At 43.3% G+C, this 16,870-nt stretch overlaps 1 protein-coding gene across 1 annotated transcript; it reads left to right on the top strand.

Annotated features, from left to right (window-relative positions):
• The first annotated feature begins 5,196 nt into the window (after positions 1–5,196).
• On the top strand, positions 5,197–15,154 carry wnt5a (wingless-type MMTV integration site family, member 5a). Its single transcript, XM_070910601.1, has 5 exons — positions 5,197–5,393; positions 8,389–8,537; positions 10,704–10,951; positions 13,634–13,926; positions 14,503–15,154. The coding sequence occupies exons 2-5, from the start codon at positions 8,401–8,403 to the stop codon at positions 14,959–14,961; spliced, it is 1,137 nt and encodes a 378-aa protein (XP_070766702.1). The 5' UTR covers positions 5,197–5,393; positions 8,389–8,400; the 3' UTR covers positions 14,962–15,154.
• The last annotated feature ends 1,716 nt before the right edge of the window (positions 15,155–16,870 follow it).

Genomic DNA, 16,870 nt, shown 5'->3' with positions numbered 1-16,870 from the left:
AACATTGAACGCAGGCGTCACACGTGAGTTTGTGTAGTGAATGCATCTGTTGTGTGGAGGTAGTGAGGTGTTGACAGAGAAGAAAGAGGAGCGGTCTTCAAACACATCCACAGGCAGGTCGTGCTCTCCATTATGCCCTGCCGGGGGCCATATTTGTTGATTCTCTGGCCCCCAAATCATTAATTTAAGTGCAGACGACGGCGAAGAAACCTGAGAATGGCGTCCAACACACATACACAAAATTCACACACACAAGCATGTACATGCGCAGACACACATTTGGTCACACTTACACGCAAGCAGGCTTGCGTGTACACATACACACACACACACATGCCATGTGTTGCATAACAAATGATGGCACTTTAATTGCTGTGCATGTTTATTTACTCCTGGCTGTAATGGATGGTCCTTCTCTGCCTGGCAGCCAATCAGAGTGAGACAGGAAGAGCGTGAGCAGCCCTGCAGAACTGGACATATGATTTGACATTCCTCTTTATACACAACACACACTGACCTAAGATGCTACCAGTAAATACTGGTAATCCCCCATTACACAGGTCAGATCATCTCTATCACAACATATTTCCCAACTTTACCTGTGAACGCCTCTGGTCCCCAGCATGCAAAGTTTGCCTTAAAGTTCTTTCACTATGCCCTCTCTGAGTGACTGATGATAACGTTTTCAGTGATTGGTAGTTATTTTGGGGCCTGTTTGCTCAGCCAATGAGGCGCCCCCAGCGAGCTAGACATACATCATTGTTTCTTCACAACCTAAGCCTCAGGAAAGAAGTGAGTTGTTGCTGACTGCTGTGCGGCCTGAATAACAGACACATTCCAATAGAGGTTTTTTTTTTTTATTAATGAGCACTTGATGTTTGGGCTGCTGCCAACTGCATTTAGAGCATTCTTAAGGAGCTCTGGAGGCTCGCCAGACAGTTAGAGGAAGAAAATGGTCGACCTAAAGCTAAGAAAAAACAAAGTATCTGCACTGGACCTGAGCGTCGGAGTTCTCTTTGTACCAAGCGATGCAATTGTATGATGCAACCTTTTTGGAGACGACTGAGGAAATTAAAAACTTAAGGTCCTTGGCTAAATGAGGCATCTTCATATCCCTGTGTGGATTTCAGCATTTGTTTTTCATTCTTTGTGGTTGAACTTCTCACACTGATAATTCCTTCTCAATGTTTCTTTCCACAGCTGCTTGTCGAGCCAGGTACCAAGAGGTTCAAGAGCTTCAACTGCAAGCATGCACACTCAGTCGGCCCACACCGCCCCACCACCATGACCATCGGACATACATATAAACAGATGTACACATACTAGATATGTATTAATACTCCAGGACCCTCCATTTCAATGTATTGTGGACAAGTTCAGCGTTCAGCCCGTCAGAAATTATCTATTTTACTGATGAATGTCACCTTCACTGACAAATGCAATGGCCCACTGAGGACCTAAGCCCACTATGGGTGAATGTCCCTCAGAAGAGCATCAGTCATCAGTGCGGAGTTTCAAGGTATTGGCAAGCGGTCCACTGCCTTCTTTTCCCTAGCTGTTTTCAATAGACTGGGAGCTGGATTCACTTTACAGTACTGCGGTGCTACAGAGTTCTGGCTTCACATCAACCGACAATCACTCCACCACTGTCGACTACTGGTGTGGCTAAGCTGAGCCAGTGGAACTAGCTGTAAACCCATGCCAACCCCGGACTGGTTTATGATGGCATGAATGTGTTTACTTTTGCAGCTACATAGCAAACTTTTGTAAATATCACAACATGGACCTCAAAATCCACAATCCACAGAGACCTTCTCAATGTACCGTGCCAAAGGAGACAACCCAGTCTGCTGAAACAAATTACTGAAATGGGACTGCATCTGAATCATTTGGACTAGCCAGTAAAACCGCCCTAGTTACTCATTTGTTTGACCATCTCCTCACTTCCTGTGGAGAGATCAATAATAAAAAAGGCGAATTTGGGCTTAAAGATGCCCCACAACAGACAGTTTGAGGATCAGCTTACACCATCTCTAAAAATCAGGACCTTTATTAGCAAAGAAGGAAACACCGCTGACCTCAAATGAGCCTGCTTACCGTAAGAATAGTCTGTTTATACATTTCTCCTTGTGTTCTTTTAGCCTGCTGTGCGTTTGTTTAATGAACCAATATCATGTTCTGTTGGCTTTTCTACGTCCAAAACTGTTTTGAGTGCCACTCTTCTTCTTTTTTTTTGAAGTTTTAACAGCTGTGTGTGTGTGTGTGTGTGTGTGTGTGTGTGTGTGTGTGACTTATTATGCTGATGAGTGATGTATTATTTTGTTGTGTATTTATTGATCCTGTGAATCTGAGTGGCTAATCTGTTTATAATGAAGTGACTTGCATTTGAAAGCACTGTGTCATGGCTTTTTTCACTGTACTTGGAGGTTGACCTGAGGTACGATAAGGTACAGTATTGTGTTTTGATTCAACGGTATAACAGTGTTTCCATTTGGCCCTTACCTAATATGTACAGTTTTTGTACAGTGTGTGTGCATGTGTGTGTGTGTGTGTGTGTGTGTGTGTGTGTGTGTGGTTTCATGCTGCTCTCATGACTGTGATAACTGTGAAAGTTTTGGGGGTAACAGAATTCACCCTTGACTCATTCCACAGTGTTTTGCAGTGGTCAGCTTGTTTCTGTTGTTTGAATAAAAGTTGTTTTCACAAGAAACTGCAACATGTGTTTTATCAGAAAGACAATAATGTGAACATTGACATCGGCAGTGTTATTGGTAAATTTGAGTGCAACAATGGGTATTTTCACAAGATTAAAGTTTCACCGCCACTAATGGCAACTACAACAATAGACTCTTGCACGGCCCGAGAAAGAATTCTCCCCAGTTTTCATGGTCTACCAATTCTCTCTCTCTTTCTCTCTCATAAACTCAGCCAGATGTTGCCCAGTTTTCTTCCTAGGGGAACGATGGGGGGGTGGGGCAGGGAGGGGGTGGTGAGGCATGGTGAGGGATCAGAAATGTGGCTGAGCATGTTTTAAGTGCTCTTTGACGCAGTCGCAGCCTCCAGCATCCACCACGGTAACATTAGCTGGGAGCAGAACTCTTGCAAGATTTGCAGGCACTTCACACTCAATTCTGCTGCAGGTATTCGCAGTCACGTGACGAGTTTCATTCCTCAAGGAGATATACACTTTGAGAAAAATGTGACAAAATGATGTCTCTCACAAAAGCATTATTACCTAACTCAGCTATGCTTTTTTATTACAGCTATTTTTTTCCCCATTACAGACACACTAGAAGCTTTTCATGTACAATTCTGTTTTGTTTTTATATACACTGTCCACATACAGTGCATGTAAAGTTAAATACAGTTTAGACCAGAGCTTGTCTTGAGTGATGTAAAAAGCCACAAAGCTGAGCCTGCAGGAGGCCAAATGAAGCATTCTTCATCACATATTGTTGGAGATGCTGACAAACACTGATCCCCCCCTTAATTTAAGTAAGGGTTGAGGGGCTCGTACTGATTTTTAATTAGATCCATAGCAACAACAACATCAGTATAATAAAAATGTCTGAATGAATCTCTCTTTCTCCTCTCTTATCACCTGAGGCAAGTCTTTATTTGGGCACGCAGCCAGACATTCAGGTGACTGCCCAATTCCATTAATTTTAGCATTGTTTTATTTCTTTTACTGACTTGTTATTCTATCTCTATTTCCTCAATCCAGATGAAATTCTGTCCAGCGCAATTGAAAATAACACGGCTTTCACCCTTGAATGCCTTCAGTGTGTGCAGGTTGAGGAATCTACAGTGACACACGTGAAACTATTAAACACTTTGCCCTCTGACACTCGTCGTCGGGCTCATTGCAAAATATCGACGGACTCCTGCAGCATGTTTTGAGATAAAGTACCATAAAATAATAATTACCGTAATGACCGTAAATATCGCAGGCCTTCAGGTGATGAGAGCAGCCTGTATAAGCACATGATATGGACCTGCTTGTCTTGATTTTGCTGAGTGGTAACTCGATCTGCTGCCAGTGAAAATCCTAACTCTGCTCTGGTATGGATAGGGTAATAGCCTCGGGTACTTTATAAGTTTATTTTAGGAAATAGAGACGCTTGTTTTGTTACAGCCTGTTCCGCCCTTCTCTCTCTCTCTCTCTCTCTCTCTCTCTCTCTCTCTCTCTCCACAATTTTACCTACACTCAAATTCCTCGCTTCTTGAAAGTTTGTGACTGGAAGAAGGAGGAAAAAAAGGGGGGGATTTGAGGAGAAATGTGAAGCGCATGCGCCATCTGACGGTTTTGCGCTGCGCATCCGTGCTGCAGTGTGCTAGTTTGTGAGAGGAGGCGACTGAAGCAGGTGAGGGAGAGAGGGAGGGATAGTCGGCGATACTTTTCTGCACTTCAACACACGGGGACACACACATACGGTGTGGGAGGACGGCGGACTCGGAGCCTCAGCAAAGCCGCTGTTGTTCACACGCTGTGCTCTTTCCCTCCCCCTGGCACCGCGCGCGCTCGCCAAAGCCGCACTGTTTGGAGATAGTCCGCGCGGAAAGTTTTTTGGAGCACAGGCTACTGTCTGGAGCCGATTAATTGTGGCATCTGTTTTTTTTTTGTTGTTTCGCTTTTTTTTTTTTTTTTTGCGAGGCGGATGACTTACTTTTTTTGCATGTGAAGACTTTTAACTCGAGCGGAGGAATTGTCAGAGTCGTCTTTGCACAGAATGGAAGGTAAATTGACAAGTCGTTTGTGGCGAGGATCACCGTGTGGATCTTTCCGCAGGTAAAAACGCGCTATGACCTGAGCGTGTTGGCGGCTGGATTTAATGTTCACGACCAGATTTTCCATGTTTTGTGGTTTGACATAGTGTAGCTATAACCTGGAACAGTTTTTTTTACTTGGATAGGGACTATAAAAGTAGGCCGCTTTCAATTAGAAGAGAACCGACAAAGTACGTCCGACGTTTCCGCCAGTGGCACTTTGGGTTGCCGTAGATGGGTTTTATTTGTTAATTGTCACCGCAAAGTCACGCACTGACTCGTTAAAGGAACTGATCATTCCCTCACAGTGTCTTTTGGACATTTTATACATCCCGCTGCTTCCTACAAACCCTCTAAACTGTTTGGCGCACGGAGCGCATTCGCTGATTGTTGGGCGTCCGTGTTCACCAAAAAACACCAAACCTGAAGAACTCTCTCAGCTTTTAGAGTTACACTTTCTTCACCGCCGGCCGAGCACTTTCCAGAGAGATCCGGATAAAACGACGAGACTTGTCTTCACTGCAGCGGAAAAGGAAATCCCAAATCCACCTGGCCTGCATTGGGATTATTGGTTTGATATCGTCTGCAGAAAGTGGATTACAACTTCTAACGGGCTGTGCTCTCTGGTGAGTAGCAGATAGCTCTCCTGGTTCACTCACTTTTCCATGCAGCAGCACTTTATCTTTAGAGAGTGGAAAATGCGTGTTTCAGTGGGACTTCTTTGGACTAATACTTGTTCTTGGATGTGGACAAAAGTTCTTGACAGATGTGATGTGTGAAACATGCCCCCCCCCCCCCCCCTCTCCCAACTGCATTGACTATGACCCATATGTCCTGCTGAGTAAATAAGGAATTAAGCGAAAATTAACCATAATTTATTTACTTTAAATACATATAAATGTGACAGAAAATGTCTGCTTTTCCTTTTCCATTGTTAACGGTCCCCATTTAAAGTCAGGCAATGTTCTTTGTGCTGCTTCTCCTCATCAAATCCTTGTACCTGGCTCCCTCTCCTGGTTTTTTAAACAACAGGACAGGCAGAGATGGAGACTCTTCTATTAAATGCGTATAATATTTCTCTCATTAATCCGTTAATTACGGTGCCACGCAGTTTGAGAAAAGGTTACTTTTTTCAAATTTTATTGCTCTGATTATTTTTTCTCCACCCCACACATCCATACCCCCCCCCCAAAAAAAAAAAAAATCAAAACATCACCATGCATTTTATCCAGAGGCTTAAACATGCAGGCCATACTGTAAATACAGTCCCTTAAACAGCCCAGTCATTCATTAAAAGTAGTGAGAATCTGACTCTCACAGCACCCTAATGCTTTTCCCTTCACATTTCCACAATCATTTGTTGCTAACATTATTAAAATACTATTTAATTGTAATAACTTTGATAGTTTGGATTAAGGTTCCAGAGAGAACCAAAACTGAGAAAAGTCTTAGGCCCAAATGTGATTAAAATGTGAACTAATTCAAGAACATTTTTCTCACCAAAAAACAAACTGTGGCCTAATTTCTTTTTTCTTTAACTCGTATGTAGGCCTACATCGATTTGGTACCATATGGCTGTTTAAAATAGCCTCTTAAATGATCCATCACAACAGCAGCGCGCGATGTTTTATCATCCTGACGACGGTATTCTAACTGATCTCTTCCTGAAATTTGCTCAATTTGATGCCACTTTTACCGACAGAAATTAGCAATGTAGTCGTCAGTCATCCAGTCAAGTCCTATACGACTGTTTCACTCGGGTCAAATCGTTCCCAGGGGTCACGGAGCGCAGGATTCACGCAGCTTGCAAGTGGGGATGCCAAATGCAGGAATCTATATTTGCGTTTAAAAAGAACATAATAATGAAGTCATGTACAATGTGGAATAGCTGCAGCCACAAAAAACAGTATTAAGAAATATGAATTATAAAAAGCCTCGAGTCTCTTTCTCTTAAAACGAATAATTACTGTTCTCTGCTCTGATTGGCTGAGACTCAGTCAGATAATTGCACGCACCTGTGGCATCACGACAGTTAATTTAAATGTGAACGGGGAGAACGTGAGCGTGTCTGTCGTCGCGTGTCGCCTCCGCTTTTGACTTACCCCGGATGAAGTGAAGGCTACACAGCTTGGTACAAAAATGATTAAATTGTAGAACTGAATTATCCGTAAATTAAAATATATTTTGAAATCCGCTTCCTGGCGGGCGTAACAACTCCAATTAGTTGGTGTAAAATCAGTGTAAAACCGTCGCCCTCTGTGGACTATTGCTTTAATTTATGTGCAGGGAACACCAACTATTACTGAAGCAGCGCACAAAGTGAAAGCACATGCTCGTGTGTGTGTGTGTGTGTGTGTGTGTGCGCGCGTGCGTGTGTGTGTGTGCGTGTGTGAGCGCGCGCTGGGTGAGTGATGGTGAACTTGGCCTCGTCTTTAATGAGTATTAGGCAGGCCCAGGTCTCCACGACTCAACCCTGGAAAATAACGCAGCGTGACAAATTAGAGCTGCTCCGAGTCCCAAAATTCACACACGGCCCAACTGGAAGGCTGGCACACCGGTTCAACTCGCAAATTCAGGGGTAATTATTTTAACTCATTTTCTGCCTACATGGCAGCCAAACTATATCACCAAAGCCACGCAGCTGTCTGCAGACAATTTACGTTATTTTTTTGTTCTCCTTTTTTTTAATTCCTTGTAGTTTTCGTTACGCAAAAGGCTGCACAGTATACGCAGGCCGTAGACCATCATCCGCTGACGTGGCTCCCTGCAGTCCGATCCACGGTCAATTAATAAATATGTAAATTAATTTGAATATAATTACAGACGGACATGACAGTTTTTGTCTAATTACACATTTAATATCAATTTACATCACAGTTCCCGCAAAGAAAAAACATCAATCAATCATGTTCTTTTTAATTTCCATGTGTCCCATTCAAAGGTTTTTAATTAACAACAATGAAAACGAAATGAAGTTTACCATTTTTACAATTTTATTGTTATGTCCCAAGGGTGCTTCTTATTCACACAATTGAACAAAATGGAAATTTGTCAATGGGAACAAATACAGTCGAGCCTGCCACAGACTGAATATGAGCCAGTGTGGAATAAAAACAAAGTGATGTGTTTTATTCTAATCCCGTGTTTTAGATCATGTTTTTAGTTTAAGTTACTTTTAAAATGCAATCATAATAGTTGGTTAAAATTGAGACATTTTTGTCTTGACCCTTATGTCAACAGTAAATATGTAGGCTAAAATAGATTTAAAAGAAAGGTACACACACACTCTCTTTGCCTGCCTGTCTCTGTCTTTGTCAAGTGAACTGTCAGGAATGTGTCTCGATGAGGCTCCATGGTCATTGTGTCTTCACCGGCTACACGTCTATCAGTCTTATGTGATTCACACTCAGACCTGCTGCCAAATGACTGCTCTGCTGTGCAAGCACTGATGGCCTCAGGCCTCTCATTGCACACACACACACACACACACACAACCACGGTGCTGTTTGCATGTAAAAGAGAGAGTTTAGATAGAGTTTAGGCGTACAGCAGAAAGAATTTTTCCTGCATTCCCTTCATACATGCAGACTGACATGCATCCTCTTCTCTGTCCTCCCTCAGATCAGCGGCAGTATGAACCTGGGGCTGGGCTGTGTGTGTCGGCCGGTCTGCTGGCCCTTTGGCAGCGTGCTGGACTCCAGAAACTGCGTCTTTGCCCTCACACTCCTCACACTCCTCATGCAGGTGGTGGTGGAGGCCAACTCTTGGTGGTATGCATTCATTTTCTTTCCATATGTACAGTATTTCTCTGTGTGTCCTTAATTTGCATGCTTACTTGTGACATGGCCAGTGGAGATTGTCAGCTTTCAAAAGGCATTTTCTTCTCTACAGTCACAGATGAGTCACATTCGTAAACAGGGTAGCAGTCCTTAAAAAGAGTGAAAAGACAGGAAAAAGGCCAAAAATGTAATATATTGATTTTCCAAAAACATTTTGTTAGAGTTTATATTTGTCTTTTACTTAGTTTCGGAGTCAATTTCAGGCTTGTGTGTGCGAGAGTGTGTGTGCGTGTTTGCTAAGTAAGCCTCCTCAGCTTCAGTTGCACCACATATGAAGTAACACAACATGCTGACTGTAGCACATTAGCTTTTCAGGAAGACCTTTTTTCTCCCTTATTTTCTTTCTTTGCGTATTGCCAAACCAAAATTATGAATATTATAGAAAACATAGAATTCTGTGGTTCATGAGTCGGCGTCCAAATATGTGCAAACACGAACACCGTGTGTGACTGCGTGTGTGCGTGTGTGTGTGTGTGTGTGTGTAGACACACGTCCTGCTGCTATTAGAAAAGTCTATATTTGAGCATGCTGCACGCAAACACACAGAGTACTTGTGATAGTGGAAAATACTGTTTACCAGTCGCCAAAGAAGCACTACTTAAAGCAAATCACAACTCTTTACATCCTGTGGCTGTTTGTGTTTTTGCCTAATTGTGCACTTGTGCATAATTGTGTATTCCAACTTGAGTGCTTGTAGAAGAAACCCAGAGCCGTTACAGGAAACCTGCACTCTCTGTGTAAGATTTTTTTTTTACCTCAAGTGAGCAGATGTGGTGATGGCTCAATTATATGAAAATAATAATTCAAACAATTAATTTGAGCAGGATTTATGCAGATAAACATATTCTAATGGGCTCAGCTCAGTAGGCGACTACGTTAAAGTTCAAATAATGAGTTGGATTACGGACCCAGCTGAGGACTCGCACATTACCGCAGACTCCTTGGAAAGCTGAGTTTGGAGCACAAACTGTGTGTGTCTTTCAGTTTCCTCTTTGAAAGGACACACAGGTGTGAATGATTTAGAGTGTTGGAGCAGCGGGCCGACTGACTGTGTGTGAGAGAGACAGAGCGTCAGTCTGCGTGTGTGTGTTTGAGCACACAAACAGTGTGTGTGTTTTTTTTCTGTGTACATGGTGTGTGTGTGTGTGTTCGGTCTGTGCTCCCTCGCTGCTGAGTTCCCCCAGTCGATCAGGTTACACTGGGGGCTAATTGTCTTTCTCTTAGGGCTCAGGGATGGGCTGCTCTAATTGTCCTGTGGCCTGGAACCAGATGCTCATGCTAGTGTTCCTGTCTGTCTCTCTCTCTCTCTTCCAGTCCATTTTTATTTCTCGGTCTTTCTCTTACACACAATTGAATGGCGCTTTTACTTTAGATGAAATGATCCGATTTGTTTCCTATGTGGTTCTGTAAAAAGATGTACAACTTTCATAGCGCAGAGTTATCCACTCGGTGCGTTGAGTTGGCGTGAGGAAACAATCATCACGAGATGCACTTCAGCAAAAATGTCAAACTTTTTTTTTTTTTTCCAATTGGCATAGTAAGTTTTTGGTCAGCTAATTGCTATCCTTTAAGGTTGTGCTTCCTAACCTGGGGTCTGGACTCGGGATCACTGAGAAGATAAAATCAGAAGGGTTTCCTAGGACTTTTCTTTAATCTTTGCGTCCTGAGACCTCTTAAAAACCTTTAAAATGGAACAGAGAGAAGGACATCACTCTTTGGTTGGGCTCTTAGATGTAACATGCAAGCCGTGATGAGGCGTCACTGGCAGGCATTGCTTGGCTATAAAAGGTCACAAGTAAAAAAAGGTACAAAAACAGTATGTTTGTGTCAGATTTTCTCTTGTTTTTCCCCTTTTACTGTTTACTCTTTATTTTACTCTGTTCTCTGCTTTTACTTCTCTTCATGAATAGCTAAGAGTATGGAGGGTTTTGCTCCATTCAATAAATAACTGAACCTCATTTTTCTGATTAACATAACTTCATCCATGAGAGGGAGAAACTAATCAAGTGAAATCAGGTGTTCATTGTGAATTTGGCCTGAAAACAATGACAATAAAAACATGACTATATTTATGTTGTCCCCCCTGCCTGCATCCAGGTCTCTGGCCATGAACCCTTTACTGATCCCGGAGGCCTACATCATCGGTGCCCAGCCTCTATGCAGCCAGCTGGTGGGCCTGTCGCAGGGCCAGAAGAAGCTGTGCCAGCTCTACCAGGACCACATGCAGTACATTGGTGAAGGTGCCAAGACAGGCATCAGAGAGTGCCAGTACCAGTTCAGACATCGGCGCTGGAACTGCAGCACGGTGGACAACTCCTCTGTTTTCGGACGGGTCATGCAGATAGGTAAGAAATGGACAAAGGATGGAATACCAACAAATGCATGTATACAGTACATATTCACCAGGTTTATTTAGAATCTGTAAATTGTATCCCTTTCCTCTCTTCATTCTCCGTCTCTGATTCACTGACGCACTGAATGTTTGTGAAAGTGTGTGTGTGTGTGTGTGTGTGAGAAATGTATGGGGCTGCTGATTCTCAGCAGCTGTGTGGAGGGAATAGTTGGTGGGTGAGGTTGCTGAATAAATCACATGTGGCTTTGGCCTGCTAAACCAGCTCCCGACATGGAACAGGAGGGAGGCAGAGAATCTGCTTTTCCCCTGATGAATGGGAGACAATCTAATCTCATTTAACACACACACACACACACACACACACACACACACACACACACACACACACACACACACAGATGCACACACTGTGGACCTGGACTGTAGCAGCTCTGTATTTACAAGTAATGGGAGTGCAGTGAGTGTATGCACCGATATATCACCTTGTCAGAGATTACGTGTGTGTGTGTGTGTGTGTGTGTGTGTGTGTGTGTGTGTGTGTGTGTGTGTGTGTGTGTGTGTGTGTGTGTGTGTGTGTGTGTGTGTGTGTGTGTGTGTGTGTGTGTGTGTGTGCTTGCATGTGCACATGCATTCAAATGTGCTCAGATCTCTTATAGAAAGTTCGAGAGCTCTACAATCCTCTCTTAAAAGCAAACCCCACTCTGGGATCCTATCATTTAACATGGTTTGTTTTAGTTTTCTTTGGATGTTAGCTGAATTATAATGAATCTATGCAACGTCAGTGTTGTGATCAGGATCGACTGCATTGCGGCAAAATCTGAATGGATCACATTTTGTCATTTTTCGATCCAGCCAGCGCTTGTGGTGCTCGCAAATTCCTACGACTTGCAAAGGGTTGTGCGTTTTCTTCATGTTGGTACTCTTCTTTCACTGAAAACTGATCATGCCTAGATCTGTAGATGATCCCGAGTAACCAGGACATTGTTTTTTGGAAAGAGAGGTTTTCTGTTAAAATTGTAGATGTAATGTTGTGAGCAACAAAACAAAATTCTCAGATGCATATCTCAAAACCTCAGCACATAAAACTGCATGGATAAATACCACTGCCATTTTTTTTAATTTTTCTTTAATTAAAACAAAAATCCTTTCATAATTTTTCAATTTAGATGAACCGACCCTCTAACGTGCTGTGTTTGTTAGCATACCCTTCATGACATTGTGTGCACACACATGCGTGTGTCTGTGTTTTTACGCTGTTCTGTGCCTTTGGCGCTGCTGACTCCCTTTCCACAGATCAGTCTTCATAGAAACCTCATCAGCAGCCGTTCTCCCATTCCTCTTCTCCCTCCCCAACACTGCTCCCATCTCAGTCCGCTCCGGGCCAAGTAAACATGTCCTCCCCTCCATAGCTGTCTATCTGAAAGCCTGTCTCGCTGTCCGTCCGTCTGCTGACTTAGGACACTGCTGGTGATTTAAAGCTGAGCTCCGGGGGGTGCTGGCGTGGTTGGGTTCGGACTATCTCCCCTGCCTGGCTTGGCTAGCTCCAGGATGGGGTACAGGGGAAGGGAGGCAGCAGCGTGGGAGACGACAGTTTGTCTGTCTACAGGTCCACTATTAGGCCAATATCCTCAGGCTGGATTAAAAGTTGTACTAGACTAATAAATTTCCCACTCTCTCTGATCACCTCTGCTCCTGCCAGAGTTTCCCACCTGAACATCTTTCAGACTTTCCAGAAGGTTTCTTTATTCCTCTTTTCTCTTCACCGTCATTGTCTTTTTCTTTCTTTTTGTGATATTAAGTGCATGCGTGTGTCTCCTTTTCCATTTTGCTTGTTTTTTTTTTCTTCTTCAACGTCTTTTTCTTGACTTATCTCTTCAGTCGTCTTTTCTTTCTCCTCCCGCCTCGTCTCCTGCTCTCTGTCCATCTGTTATTGTCATTAGAGCACGCTCTCTAAAGGTTTGGCCCAGCAGGTATATGAGCTGTGCATTTTTATTTTGTAGCAGCCCCCGTCTTCAGTGTCAACACGCAGCCTCATAGTTTGGTCGGCTGTTTCTTCTATAGTCGCTTATCTCCTCATCTCGGTTTTCTCCTCTAGCCTGTGGCTTTGTACAGTGCTGGTAATGGATTGAGCATTTGGTGACAGTGAAAACTGCTTACGTGTATTTTTTGTTTTTTGAGACTCCCAACGTCTTGTCTCTATAGAGGAAATGTTGAGGGTAGAAATAGTGGGAGTTAATGAGCAATGGCTTCAAAATCACTCAGCCATGACAGATAAAGTAAAAGAGCTGTTGTCACTTTCAATTTGGGTGAACTAGAAGCTGCCTGTTAAGAAGGATCTCTGTCACTGGAGGGCGCTCTCTTCTCTCTGGCTGAAGCCCAATAACAGCAAACCAGATTCCACCATTCAACATGATGATGATGAGGAGCCTGCAGCACTTGGCTGAGGTGCTCTGTAATCTTAAATGAATGATGAATGCTGTCATATGACATCACATCTCATAACACTGAACAAATTCTTGAGGCAAAATGACAGTGACACACATTCAGTATGAAATAAATACACAGACATAACCAACAAAAATGGGAGCAGTGGAAGGTTATGCCAAATGTGTTGTGTCATTTACTCTGTTTCTTATTGTATCAAACGTGACATGTACTGTTTGTGTTTCTGCAGGCAGTCGAGAAACGGCGTTCACTTATGCCATCAGCGCAGCAGGGGTGGTGAACGCGGTGAGCCGCGCCTGCAGAGAGGGGGAGCTCTCCAGCTGTGGGTGCAGCCGTGCGGCTCGCCCCAAAGACCTGCCGCGAGACTGGCTGTGGGGCGGCTGCGGAGACAACCTCAACTACGGCTACAGGTTCTCCAAGGAGTTTGTGGACGCACGCGAGCGGGAGAAGAGCTACCCCAAAGGCTCATATGAGAGCGCCCGGCTGTTGATGAATCTTCACAATAACGAGGCTGGAAGGAGGGTAAGACACTGGGTTATATGCATGCACACACTCGCACAAAGATCTTAAGATGTCATCAGATAAGAAGCAAGCGGAAAGATATAAACTGCAGACCCTAGAATGAGACCAACCAGTGATAAAAAGAGCAAGAGGAGTTGGAAGTGAGACAATCCAGGTCAGTCTGATAGGTCTCCGCTGATCATCTGTGTAACAGCTCTGTCAGCTCTCCCCTCCTGAGGCTTTGATCTGTGGGGAGATGGAGTCACTGGAGGCAGCTCTGGGGTTTCTTTTCCTTTCCAAACATCTTGAAACCACCTCAAAGGAAACGTAATGCCAGATATCTGTTGGCAGGCTGTTCTCTTTCAAGTAGGACAAATGAGTGGACAACGTTTTATTCAATGCACTAGTAGAGACATGGACAGGATCATTCGGTCCTGTATGGCAAAGCGATGCCTTATGAGATCATGAGCAGCAGGTTGTGCAAATATTTACGCAGACAGGTCAAATTAGAAATATGAAGCATGTGTCACTTGGATGTTTTTGCAAGTTCTTCATCTGGTTATTAATCCAGTTATTTTCCCTCCTCCCCACTCTCAGACGGTGTCGGACCTTGCCCATGTGTCCTGCAAGTGCCACGGGGTATCGGGCTCCTGCAGCCTGAAGACTTGCTGGCTGCAGCTGGCCGACTTCCGCAAAGTGGGCGACGCACTGAAGGAAAAGTACGACAGTGCTGCTGCCATGAAGCTCAACACGCGTGGGAAGATGGTGCAAATGCACAGCAAGTTTAACGCTCCCACGAGCCACGACCTGGTGTACATCGAGTCCAGTCCAGACTACTGCCTGAAGAACCAAAGCACGGGCTCCCTGGGCACAGTGGGGCGCCTTTGCAACAAGACCTCGGAGGGCATGGATGGGTGCGAGCTGATGTGCTGCGGCCGCGGCTACGACCAGTACAAGGCCCAGATAGTGGAGCGCTGCCACTGCAAGTTCCACTGGTGCTGCTACGTCAAGTGCAAGCGCTGCACCAAAATCGTAGACCAATTCGTCTGCAAGTGAGGAGAGGAGCGTTGCCTGTGTGTGTGTTTGCTTGCAGACGATGGGCATACATCTGTGTGTATTCATGAGCAGAGGAGAAAAGGAGTTGAACACAGAGAGAGAGAATGGAAGAAAGAAACTATATAAATTATATTTATAGAGTTAAACAATTATGCCATTGCAAAAAGACAGACTTTTTTTTTTTCAAAAAAAAAAATGTTGTCTTCAGAAACTGAGAGTATCGTGAAATATTTATTTTGAGATTGTTATGTTTTATTTTGGCCCAGTCATCACCAGCCAATTTTAACCCATTCAAGTGCCTAAAACTGGCTGGAAATCTCCTCCCACCCTTTTTTTAATTTCAGAAAATCCCATTTTTCTTGTCAGGTGTGTCACACTGATTGCGAAATTGGACTGTGCTTCCCATTTCCTAACAAGAGTAGAGTTTGATATTTGTGGCATAGTTGACGGAGAGGTCCTGCTTGGTTTGTTTGTTTGGGAATGACTGTGTTGAGAGGAGGACGCCTGTGTACTGTAGTGTATGGATGCGTTTCCATGGGCCCAGTCCCAAACCAGCCTTCACATCCTCACCGAAGTCTACTTGTCCCCTCTCACCACATGTAGAATAAGGAACACTGTTGGTTCGTCCGAGTCCTTGGAGTACAATGGGTACAATAAGAGGGCTGTTTTGGGGGATTGGGCCATTTATTAAGCTGTCCCAGAAGCCTTAGAGTTCCCCAGGTGCTGCAACAAGCCCTCCACCATTATGCACTTTGATAGAGGCTTAAACCTGTCTGTACGTGTCTGTTCAGCTGTTTTTTTTACTACAGTGCATCAGCAAATATATCAATATTATAGCCTACATTCTTTTCCATATTAATTCAGATTATCCATTTAACATTATTCTACAATACTTAACATGGTTTGAATATATATGGGCAATGTTGTGGTTACAGTGGTGAAATATTCCATGCTCTGTGTATATAGTATGTCTATCCAACCAATCAGTAAACTGTATTTATTTTCTTTAACCAGATCCTCCTTTTAAGCTTAAAACAGAAAAAACAAAGCATCTCCATCATAGATCAATATTTAGCCGGACATCCCCAAATTTTAAAGTCACTTTTTGAAATCTTGTTCTCACTAATGCGGCTCTTCACTGTTTTTCGTAAAGGGAAATGCACCTTATTGTTTCGAAACACAGATTCTTTCTTCTCACTCATTTTCAGCTTTACTGTTACACACACGCACACACACACATATATATATATATATATATATAAATATATTGCAGATGTTCAGCTGTGATCATTGCCACAGATTTCCAGTACCACTCAGTTAACTGCTCACTATCCCTGTGATGATTCTCAATAGACAAACTATTTCGAAATCCAACTATGTATATTTATAAGCTTCTCCATGAATTTGAGGTTTGTTAAACGTAATGTGTTATAGCTGATATTTTGTTACTTTTTACAAATTGGCTCAATGCTCTACTTTGTTTCAATAAATATCAAATGTAAAACCAGCAGAGAAGTATTTACTCACAGCATTCATTATTATTGTATTCTACTATTCATGTTTTGTTTGTCTGTGCCTTTGACTCAGTATTTTTAATCTCCTGATATAAACCTTTTCCTTTCCATATTACTAAATAAGTTTAGCTTCTTGAAATGTGTGTGCCCTTCAATAGAGATTTGACCACTGATTCCACACAATAACATCTAACTTTCCCTTTTATTTTAAATCTAACAGCATTTCAGGTTACATTTCTTCATTCAGTCTTCTCACCCATGGGCAGATTCAGTGACAGACAGTCAAACCCACGTTGGATGACAGCTGTTTTAGGCGTGCAGTGAACAAAGACGACGAGAGTTTGCTTGAGAGCTTTGGAAGATGGCCTGAAGATTGGGTGTCTCTTAGGGGGATG

This window comes from Enoplosus armatus, chromosome 8 (genome assembly GCF_043641665.1).
Source record: "Enoplosus armatus isolate fEnoArm2 chromosome 8, fEnoArm2.hap1, whole genome shotgun sequence".
Taxonomy (NCBI): Eukaryota; Metazoa; Chordata; class Actinopteri; order Centrarchiformes; family Enoplosidae; genus Enoplosus; species Enoplosus armatus.
This window is presented reverse-complemented; position numbering and strand designations above follow the sequence as displayed.